This window comes from Gavialis gangeticus, unplaced genomic scaffold (assembly GCF_001723915.1).
Source record: "Gavialis gangeticus isolate Ggan-Ray unplaced genomic scaffold, GavGan_comp1, whole genome shotgun sequence".
NCBI lineage: Eukaryota > Metazoa > Chordata > Crocodylia > Gavialidae > Gavialis > Gavialis gangeticus.
In genome coordinates, this window is record NW_017729028.1 from 21,820,431 (window position 1) to 21,831,621 (window position 11,191).

General features: G+C 47.9%; 1 protein-coding gene and 1 long non-coding RNA gene across 2 annotated transcripts in view; both read left to right on the forward strand.

The window, feature by feature from the left end:
- Positions 1–1,840, forward strand: part of LOC109300110 — a 13,059-nt gene extending 11,219 nt beyond the window's left edge. The window contains exon 3 of the long non-coding RNA XR_002098123.1: positions 1,333–1,840. This is a non-coding gene — a long non-coding RNA (uncharacterized LOC109300110). The remainder of the gene's footprint in view (positions 1–1,332) is intronic.
- A 645-nt stretch (positions 1,841–2,485) lies between these two features.
- Positions 2,486–11,191, forward strand: part of LOC109300190 (b(0,+)-type amino acid transporter 1-like) — a 19,529-nt gene continuing 10,823 nt past the window's right edge. Inside the window, exons 1-2 of the mRNA XM_019520803.1 lie at positions 2,486–3,301; positions 6,456–6,589. Of these exons, the coding sequence (XP_019376348.1) occupies positions 2,558–3,301; positions 6,456–6,589 (878 nt within the window). The 5' untranslated portion in view covers positions 2,486–2,557. The remainder of the gene's footprint in view (positions 3,302–6,455; positions 6,590–11,191) is intronic.

Below are 11,191 nucleotides of genomic sequence, written 5' to 3' on the forward strand. Positions count from 1 at the left end.
TAATTTGCAGCATAGGCGGGGAGGGGAGTTGACACCAAGAGATTCTGGTGTCAACAACACCCGTGCTAGAAAAAAGCAAGGTAGTGCACATGGTAGTAGTGTACAGCGCCTAAAACTGGAGCCTGGCTGGCCAGAGCCAAACTTCAGCTGCTGGCCAGGGTCCCTGCTGCTGGGTTGGCACCACGGGGACCCCAGGAGGCCCCTAGGAACCCAGGTAAGGCTGCTGGGGCCAGCCTAGTTGCTGGCCCCAGCCTCCCCTATCCCACCTAAGGCAACTTGCTGCACACCAGAGTGCACATGTAGGGGTGTTCCCTGGGGATAAGTAGCAGTGGCACATATTTGTCCCTGGGGAAATGCACATGCTTGCTCATCTGGATGACTCCTGAGTGCCTATTGTGGAGCCAGCTGCTCTGCAGTAGGACAATAGGACAGAGCTAGCCTGAGCACCAGAGTGCTTATTGCAGAGCAAGGGAGGGAGCAAGGAAGGGGCATATTAAGCATAGATACTTACTGGGGCAAGGGAGGCACTGCTACAGACACTCTAGCACAGTGGTGACAAATAGGGGGTGCATGTGCACCCCCTGAGAGCGCCAGTACATTCCCTGTTGGGCCACGCTCACCACTCAGGTAATGGACAGAGGGGGCAGGCAGGAGTGCTGATGCCCACCCTGCAAACACTGACTAATCACTGCAGCGGGTCCCGGCCACTCTCGAAAGTGCCTGCAGCAATTGACCATTGTGGGATCAGTCGTGGGGGATCCCCCAAGTTGGTGGAATTGGCTATGGGGGACACCCACCAGTCAGTAGGACTTGCCACATGGGGGGGCATGTGCCCCCGACTAAGGCAGCACCAATCCAGCAGCTGTAGTTTGCCTTGGGGGCTAACTAGCAAACCTAAGCAGAACCAGCTGTGAAAGCTATGGGGTGGGGTGGGGAAAGGGGGAGTCACATGATCCAGAGGGGCTGGGCTTAAGCATCAGATAAACTCAGGGTTTGAGGCCAGGAGGCAGTTGGACTCTGCAGGCTGCTAGGGAAAGAAATACTCTGTGCTGATTGTGGCTGAGAGGCTACCTGGGGACCTCACTGCTCTGCAGACTAAAAGTAGGGAATTGAGAGCTTGCAGAATTGCTAAAGGTTGGTGTGGAGCTAGAGTGCCTCTAGTTTTAGTTACAGCCAAATGGTTTACCCTTTTAGTATAATTTAATCTGATGGACTGGATTAAACTATACTAAGGGTTTTCATAAGCAGAGATGGAGGTTCCCATTAGTGCTAGGAAGGCACAAGGAAGCTTGAACCTGCTGGGACAGGGTACAAGCTACAGTATAGCCCCAGAGGGAGCCCACAGCCCAAAAGGGGCAGAGATTTTAGAGGGTTAGCCTACAGAGAGTAGAGAGAGGGCCAGGGATCCACAGTCCTAGAGGGGTGGGACTGGAGCCCTACAGCCACAATGGCATGATGGCATAAAAGAAGAGCTACCCTGGCTTGTAGGGTAAGGAAGCTGCTGGATTTATTTTCATTTGTTCCATGTATTGAACACCTCAAGAGCCCTGGATCAGTGCTTTTTTATATACCACGTGTTGAAACGAATAAGATTACATAACGAATGTGTTGTATGAGAAACCCACTAGTCCTTCCTCAGGCAAAATTCCTATTAGACCCAAGAAGGTGTTGCAGGAGTTGTTTTTTCAAGGGAATGTAGCAGTGCCTGGAGGCAGGCAGAATGGCCCCAGGAAGTCCAGGTGAGCAGAGGCAGCGGGTGTTGCCGTACCTTTTACAAGAGCTTCATCCTTATGGAAAATGATGGCTACCCTTGCACATGCTCCCTCCTCTGCCTTGTAAACTCAGGGAGAGCTGGAGTATATCATGTTGAATTTACCCATGATGCGTGCAGCCTCTGATGGAAGCTTCCCCCATTTCCCTCACTCCTGTATTGAGACACTGAACCCAGTGCTTGTCTAAGCAAAACCATGATAACATGAGAGAAAAGCTTACTAAACATCTCCCTGGGATGATAGGAAACACCAAGTCAGCAGATCCAGCAAGGCTCAGGGTCTGAGGTCCCAGTTCTGTAAACTGCTGGAATATTGAATTTTAATCGGCCTCGAGAATAAAGTACAGATTAATTTTTTTGTGGGAAGTTTGCTTATCTGAAGTTTGTCCCCAATTCCACTTGAAGCATAAAATGCACTGCTGTTAGGTAATCTGGCGCACAATCCTGCAAAGTGCTTAGTGACTCCTGTAAAAGGTGAAATGCTACCAATACCTCTTATTTGTAATGGGAGTAGAAGGTGATCAGCACCTGGCTGGATCTAAGCCCTGATGAAACAGGCCAACCCGGTTTTCTGCTTTAATAAGATAAGCTAGTAATAAAAAAATAAAGACCGGAACAAAAAAAAGATAGTATTTTCCAATCTATAAGCTAGTGAACAATGACACCTCAAGTGACTTATGAATATAAGTTAATTACAATCATATAATATATAATTATTAACTTAATAAAAGAAGCCAGAGCCTCACAGTCTCTTTCTCTGCAAACACCTCCACTACCAGCACCAGCATGACTGAAAGGAGGACAGCTGGCTCATCTGGTTTGCCTGCAGATCGAAACAAAGGGATGGAGACTTTAAGGTTGAAGCGTGAGGTTGGACTGATTAGTGCAGTGTCATTGATTGCAGGCACCATGATTGGCTCTGGGATCTTTATGTCTCCAGAGTGGGTGCTGTACTATATGGGTAGCCCTGCCAGCAGTCTCATCATCTGGGCTGCTTGTGGTCTGCTGGTGATGTTTGCAGCCCTGTCTTATGCTGAGCTTGGGACCATAATTAAAGAGTCCGGAGGAGAATACATTTACATTTTGAGGAATTTTGGTTCTTTTCCTGCTTTCCTTTGTGCGTACACCTCTGTCATTATGGTGAGGCCTGCCAGTGTGGCAGGTGTCTCTCTAAGCTTTGCTGAATATGCTGTTGCTCCATTTTATCCAGGATGCTCTCCACCTCAGGTACTGGTCAAATGTACTGCAGCTACCTGTATCCTGCTGTTGACCATTATCAACTGTCTCAATGTGAAGTTGGCTACCTCTGTTATGAATGTATTTACAGCTGCCAAACTCCTGGTTTTACTGGTCATTGCAGTGGGTGGAATAGTGTTGCTCATCAATGGACAAACTCAAAGTTTCCAGAATGCCTTTCAAAACACAACAGCAGGTATTGGGCCGGTTGGAGTGGCATTTTATCAGGGACTCTGGTCTTACGATGGATGGAACAACCTAAATTATGTGACTGAGGAGCTTAAGAAGCCTGAAGTAAGTGAACAATGCTGGTTTTCAATGCAACTTCTTTATTTAACTTTTCAAATAATTCACATAATTTTATATACAATAGGTCATGAGAGGGGCAGTAATTCTAGTGGCTGGAGTAAGAGGACTAGTCTTAGTTTGCTTTGTGATCTGGGGTAAGTTATTGAACCTGTCTGTGCCTCATGCTTGCCCTTCCTAACTTAGGATGATAATACTGACCAAACCTCAGAGGCCCAGAGCCGTGAAAATGCAGAGCATGCTTCGTACAAATGTCTAACAGAACATTTGACTGAAATATAGGTATCAGTCACACTGAATAGCAGCCTTTCCCAAATATCATGACTACTCAGCTGCATCAGGCTGTAGGATGGAGGGTGATACTCTTAAGGAAATGCAGCACATCATTCAGTCAGGAGAAACAAGACCTGCTAATTGCCACTTTCTTAGGACACATTTTGTATTCCAGCTAAGTTGTGATAATCATTTAGTCAATCCTTAACTTTCTTAATCTTTCAGCTCTGAGAAGATAAGGGTTGCTCATAAGCACTCTGTAGATAGCCAAGACATTAGCAACAGAAAATCCCTTTCTTGAGCAAATCTCCCCCATGCTCTCTAAATATTTACTTGAATGTGATTGAATCTTTTGCCTTGTTGAATGTGCTATGCCACAGACTGATATTTCATCAAATTCAGTGGAAAGTCCAGGAGATGTTCCAGCAATAACAATTAAGAATCAGGCAAGGGGTAATAATAATCCCGGACACTAGAACCTCAAAGTCTTTTGAACACATTTTTTTACAAAGCAGGGCCCATTAGTAGAAAAGGGGCTTTTCTGAAACAACCACACCACCAGCTCCAGTGACCAAAGCCCAGCCAGCAGCTGTCTTTCTCATAGTTGCTTCCAGAATGCGGCTTTCACCAAATCTGGACTAGAGGTTTTGCTGTTAGCTGAGGGAAATGGTCTTTTCCCTGCCAACGAAGCTATGCTAGCAAAGCTTGGAAGTACCGACAAAACCTCAGCCGTCCCTCTTCGGGCCCTTACCTGATGTGACCCAGCTCCCTGTACTGTGACCTGGCTCTCCAGCAAGGGGATGACTCATAAAATGGGTTCCTTGCAGCTGTTTCCAGGCTGCAAGTCCCTTTCTTACCTACTAACGTTGTTTAAATGAAAACTCTAAACAATTAAAAACACCTCTAGGACAAAAAGGAGAGAGGCTGCTATTCTTAGATGTGTCAGTGCTCAGACAGCCTAGTTCTGAGGCCATAGATGGATAAGAATGACTATAGCAGTAGAGACGTTGTGGGGTAGGTACTAACACAGTGCAAATAGAGCTGCCCCAACCATCACTTTCCTCTGTTCCCTCAACTCCACTGCCGTCTCTTCCTTGCCATCTCCTAGCACTCACACTTGAATTGTAAGCACAGAGTGGGGAAGAAAATGGTTTATTCTTGTAACCTGTACCTGCACACTAGGCTGGGTGATGTGCTGGACTGCGGATCCTCCGGGTGCCAGCAGCCCTGGAAACCCATTCAGGCAGGTCTGCTGACTGGAGGCATCCTGTGGAAGGGTGTGCGCCTCACCCTCACCACCCAAGAATTTACTCCAAACCCAATAAACACATTGTACATAATAAAGAAACCAATTATACACAGAAAAAAGGAAATGATTAATCAAGAGTGTGTGTATAAACACATCAATAGTTAATAATACAGCCAACAATTTGAGTAACATTTACAGCTGCAACATTAGGTGAAGAGTTCCACGGCACTGGGTGGTCCCACTTGCATCAGACAACCTCAGTGGATTACATTCATCCGATTATAACCCTTTAAAACAATTTCCTCCCCATAACCCAGGTTGATTTCCCTTTGGTCACAATCCCCTTCCCATAATAATAAATGGCAACGCAGCATTAATTAGGATTCACCACTAGATGGCAGAGGCTTCTGCTGTTCCAGGGAAGGTGGACTCTTTGCTCTTTCTTGGTAACTCAGCAAAAACAAGTCTCTGATCAGACATGGCAGGTATTAGGCTTCTTTTCTTTAGTTTCCTTCTAAACAACATACACCTCCTGCAAACACTAGGGGTTAAGTGCCCCCTCACATACCCATGCAGATTTGGGATTCTCACAGTCCACTCCCTCTCTGGGTTCTCTCTCTCCTCCAGCACCTCCACATGCAGGCAGGAGATTCCCTCTGCAGGTCTGTTCCTGCAGTACAAGCCTTTCCAGCCCAGATAGAGGCCTTCCCTCTGTAGGTCCTTGACCAAGCAGCTTCTCCCAGCTCCCAGTTAGTTTGCCAGCCCCTCCCCACTCTTTCCCTGGCTACCCGTGTCCCTGATTCCACAGCTCTGCCCCAGGTGAGGAGTCAGCTTATCCTGGGATGACTCAGGCTCTCCATCCTGATGTCTGCTTCTCAGCAAGCCTCATCTCTGTTCCCTCTGCCTGGAGGGGAGGGGCTGAGTCTCTAACCCTCCCTTCCAAATGGTACTATTCTTCTCCAGCTTCCCCCCCCAGCTTTTTATGCTCCACAATAGCCAATCAGAGCCAGAATTTTGCAATGGGGGCTCTGGTCACAATTCAAATGCTCCAGTAAAAAGTGTGCATTGTGCACAGCATAGCCTTAGTTTGGAAAAGCTATTGTACCATCTGCAAACTTTTGCTGCTTTTCTTGCAAAGTTCTTAGGCACAGCTCACCCACTCAGCTTGCAGCCAGGCAAGCCTTTGCAGCTGTTACATTCTGAATAGGCTGAGTTGAAGGCCCCTGTCTTGCTCAAACTGCCCAGCCCATGGGAATGTGGTCAGGGAAAGTGATTTTCCAGATATCCTCCCATCACAGATCTTCCATCACCCCCAGCCTGAGCAAGAAAAGACCAGTAAAATAGTGGACAACTACAGTTATGCTGAATTTATGCCTTCAAGGCCTGGCCTACACACAGGCAAAGCACACATGCACAAAGGGCTCAAAGAGGCTCAGATCCTCAGAAGTACTTAGGGGCACGATTCCCACTGAAATCAATAGGAGTATGGTACCAAAAGGTCCCTGAGGATTTGGGTCTGAGTCAATCCTCCAGACAGAGCTGGACAGCGGTGGGAGAGCTGTAAATATACTTTATGGAGGTGATGCTCTTATCCTTAACCCTTCTTTCCCCTTTTCCTAGGTGACCCTTCCCAGAGCTGTGATGATTGCCATTCCTTTGGTAACATGCCTGTATTTGCTGGTAAATGTGAGTTACTTTGCAGCCATGACACCAGCTGAACTTCTTTCTTCAGGTGCTGTGGCCGTCAGCTGGGGGTAAGCTACCTCTCTATTAACATAGCCAGTATGTCTCACTCTATCAAGTGCCAAGCTGGAATTCATGAGGCCTCAGTTCTGGTTTCAGATCAGGTCAGCTGATTGACCTAAGGTAGGCTCTCTTGCCTCTGTTTTGCCACCTGTAAAATGGGGATAATGGTATTGCTCCTTTCTGTAAAAAGCTTTGGTATCTATAGATGGAAAAGACTTTTATTATTTATACTAGCCAATTGCCTGGCATGAATGACAGAGCGTTTCAGGGAGAGCTTACAGGCCCTCCACCACTCACCCTTTGGGGCTGGCCATATAAACCAGGGGCGGGCAATTATTCCAGGTGGAGAGCCACTTACCAAGTTTTGGCAAGCTGTCGAGGGCTGCATGGGTAGCTCCGCCCCTTGGCAGGTGCCTCACCCCGTGGTTACTATCTTGTGACTGGAAGTCCTGTCCACTAACCCCTGACCTTTGCCACCAGAAGTCTATCCCCTTGCCCCCAGAAGTACTCCTTTCAGCAAGGGGTTGTGCCATCTTGGAACCAGAAAAATACTAAATTATATTCTAAAAAGGAAACATTACAGCATTCATTAACTTGATTTCAAAAAATATTTTTGTCCCTATTTACATGTGTTTGTGTAGTGCACATAGAGGTGATTGCACAATAGTTTAAAATGAAGTTTAACTCTTGTATATTGTGGGGGGTGGGTATAGGTTTGTAGGGGGCTGTGGGTGTGTGGGGTGAGGGGGTATGTGTGTGGATATGTCAGGTGTTGGTGGGTATGGGATGTGTGGGGGAAGGGTGCCTGGGCTGTGTGAGGGTGTGTGAATGTGGGGGTCTGCGTATATGGCAGTGCAAGGGGAGTGTGGGTGAATGTGTATGGTGGGGTGGGTATTTGGGACTCATCCTATGAACACACACACACAGACCCCCACACACACTGCCCCTGGCTGCATACCCATACCCACCCAAGCACACTGTCCCTGGCTGCACACCCACCCTCACCCATCCACTGTGCCCCTGGCTGCACAATCATGCACACCCACCCAGCTAGTCCCTGACTGCACACCCACAACCACCCTCCCACTCTGCCCTAGGCTGCACAGCCACATTTACCTACTCACCCAGCCACTGGCTGAACAACCACAGTCACCGACCCACTCTGCCCCTGGCTCCACAACTGCACCCACCCACCCACTCTGCCTCTGGCTGCACACCCACACCCACCTGCTCTGCCCTTGGCTCCACAGCCACACCCACCCACCCACTCTGCCCCTGGCTGCACACACAACACACCCACCCACACATACCCACATTGTACACCTCCACATACCCCCATGACACACACTCACACCAGATGCACACACCCTCCCTACTGGTGGCTTCGTGCTCCCCACTCTGGCTATGCAGCCAGACCACATGGTGCCCACTGTGTTGGCAGGCAGGGAGTGCAATTGCCAGGGGTGGGCAGTTGGGCTGCTCAGTCCTGCTGAGGCTCCCCCTGGGTCTTACTGCCCCGGCATCTGTCAGCTTTGACAGGAGCCAGGCAAGTCAATACAGTTTTAAAGCCTAAGGGCTCCCTCTGCCTCTGGCTCCCTGCCTGTTGCCGCCTGCCCTCTCCAGGGTGCATGCGTATTTGCCCCCCAGCATTGGGGACAGACAGATACAGACGGAAGTACTAAGCCTTTTATTATATTAGAATTTTTATCTCAGTGCAAATATTTCCAGAGTATCTTACAAGCACAGAACCAGTTATGTGCAGTCAGTTCTGGGTTTGGATGGTGCCACCTACCATGGTACAAAACAGATTTTATAGCAAGAAAGGGCCATTTTGATAAGCTATTCTGGTCCCTTCATACACTGCCCATGTAGATCCACCAAGTGAGTCCTACATCTAGATTATGATTTCCAGCTGAGCCAGCACATCTGGATTTGAAAGACATCCAGCCTTAATTTGGAGCCTTTAAGGACAGAGACTTCACCATAGGTAAGTTGTTCATGGGACAGGATGACAAATTTTGGTCTGAGGGAACCTCTGCTCTAATTAAAAATGCACCAGGCCCTTGACCTTCCATGAATATTAGACATATATTAAACCTCAGGTTTTCAGAACTAATTTAGACACTGGTTGTATTTCTGATAATAGCCCTTCATGTGATTATAAGTAGGAGTTTAAAGGACCAGTGAGCACAAGTTACCAAAACCAATTTTGCAATTATGTCATGAACTTTTTTCTGCACTTCCTCTCTCATCACTCCAGATTAATGACTTATTTCTGAGTTTCCTCCTTTTTCACTTGCCTCCCTTTCCTTTCTGATTAATCTTTTCACCCCTGAGACCACAGCCTGGGAAGAAGGACAGCTCAAGAAACCAGGAGGTAGGTCAGAGGAGGCATCCCCAGCAAATGGCAGGAAGCCTGTGGCAACCAGGAGATGATGAAGGCAAAATCCCTGTAGGGTAGAAGTGAGGCCTCTAGCGACTAGAGTAGCCCACCCATTGTCACTCATGGTGCTTGCAGGAAGCATCATGAGTTAGCGATCCCCTAGACCCAACAGAAGTAGGCTGTTGAGTCTTGGGAGCTGGGTAATCCAGCTGCTGACTGCACGCCTGAATCCTCTCCTCCCCCCCAGCCTTGGTGCTGTTTCCAGAATGGGAGGGGGGCAAAGGGAGCAGATGGAGCTCCTCTGTGGATTCCCTTGCCGTGCTGGAGGGTGGGGTGGGTGGATTGGAGCCCCCCACCTCATGGGGCTCCAATACACCTGTTCCACCCTCCAGTGCTGGCTGAAAACCCCCAGACCAAACTCCCTCTGCCCCTTTACCCCCTTCCCATTCTGAAAACAATGCCGGGGTTGAGAGGCAGTGCAGACAGAAGTTGCTGAAACTGCTCTGTTTTGAAGTGTTTCAATCTGAACCCAAGATTTTTGCAGTGCTCTGTAGCTGAGCATTTCTGTTTTGTCATGGCTGTACATCACTTTCAGGGGCCAGATTGGCAAAAACTTTCTTTTCTCTGTCTCTCAAGAGCCTCTGCAAGCCCTTCTGCCAGCTGTGGATGCAACTGCCTGGGGTAATGTTAACTGTGTGAGAGAGAGGCATTGTCTAGTGTCAGTATGGACTGGAGGGTCACGCGCTCCTGAGGTTCTGATCCTGGCTGTGACAATTAGGAGTGAATGTCAGAGATGTGGCATAATTCGCATTCACAAAATCAGCTGGTGCAGGTGGGAGAAGCTGTGCCTGTAGGAAGCAACTCAAGTTGTACCTGCAGCATATTTCCTGGGCCCAAACACTTAGGTGCTAATTCTGCAGGTACAAAACAAGCAGCATTGCTACTTCTTGTGATCGTCTTGACAGTCTGAAGTCATACAGCTATGCAAAAAGGGACTTACTAGCCCCCCTGATTACAGAGAAAAAGCTGAAAACAATTTGGAGCCTAGAGGCTCCAAAACCCAGAAGCCAAATTAGAAAATAGTACATTTATTAATGTTTGAAAACTCATGAATGTGAATGCAATCCCACGGTGTTGGAGAGGGGAGGTGTCTGAGTCCTGAGCTTTAAATTGCTACTGCTAGAAGAAGGGGACTGAGCCTTCAGTGGGCAGAAAGTCTGGTCCTTAATCTGGCCATTTCCAGGCTTGTATTTTTGGACCTGTCTCCCAGAATAATGAACTGCTATGTGAATTGCCCCCGCAACCCCCCCGCCCATCTCTGCCCCATTCCCTCACACTCTGTTCTGCCACAGCTGCTGCCACCTTTCCTTTTTTGCGTCCTGTTTTTTCTTACCCTTCTGTTATACAGCAGTAGAGATGGGCATAAGACACAGATCAGGTCTTCAAGTATCCTGAACTCTGGGGTGGTTTGGATCTGAGGTGTCGGTCCATTAAGATGCATGTGCTCACACATTCATTTCCTTGTGAGGCTAATGTTATTGTCTCAAATGTCGTGCTGTTGATTTTACGCTCTGTTTCCTCCTCAGTCTTATCTCAAAACATAGAATTTGATTTTAAGTACCAGTTTGCTGGTGGGAAAAATAAGACATCCTGCTAGTATCTGTCCACAGACACACATCTGCCAGCCTGACTTTTTGGGAGGGTGGAATAGAGCCACAATGTCTGGACCCAGTCCAGATCCAAAATTCCATTCATTTGACTTCAGATCCATTAATTCGAGCCTGCCTGTGTTTTCCTGGTTCTGACTTTCCTCTGGCTCATTTCAAATCAGCATACTCCTATTGGCAGATGTGGAATCACTCCTGATTTACCCTGGTGAAACAGGAGAATCAGGTCCATTGAATCTAGTAGCCTTTCTTGGGCAAGGCTCCATATGCTGTTTCCTGGACTCAAAGCACTAAAACTATCAGATGTCTTTGTAAAATTTATTTTGTTTTAGCAGGACAGTTGTACCTAAGGCTGTTTCTGCACTCGGAACATATCACTGTTCCACCATACTGTAGCTGAAAAGCACTGGTAGGGTGGAAACAGGCATATCATAAAAGGTGTGTTTTGTAACAGTATAGTAAACCCACCTACTACAAGCAGAACAAGCCAAGTCAAATGGGTCGCCAACTGGCTGGGGAGCCGCACCCAGAGGGTGGTAGTGGATGGGTACTTCTCAACC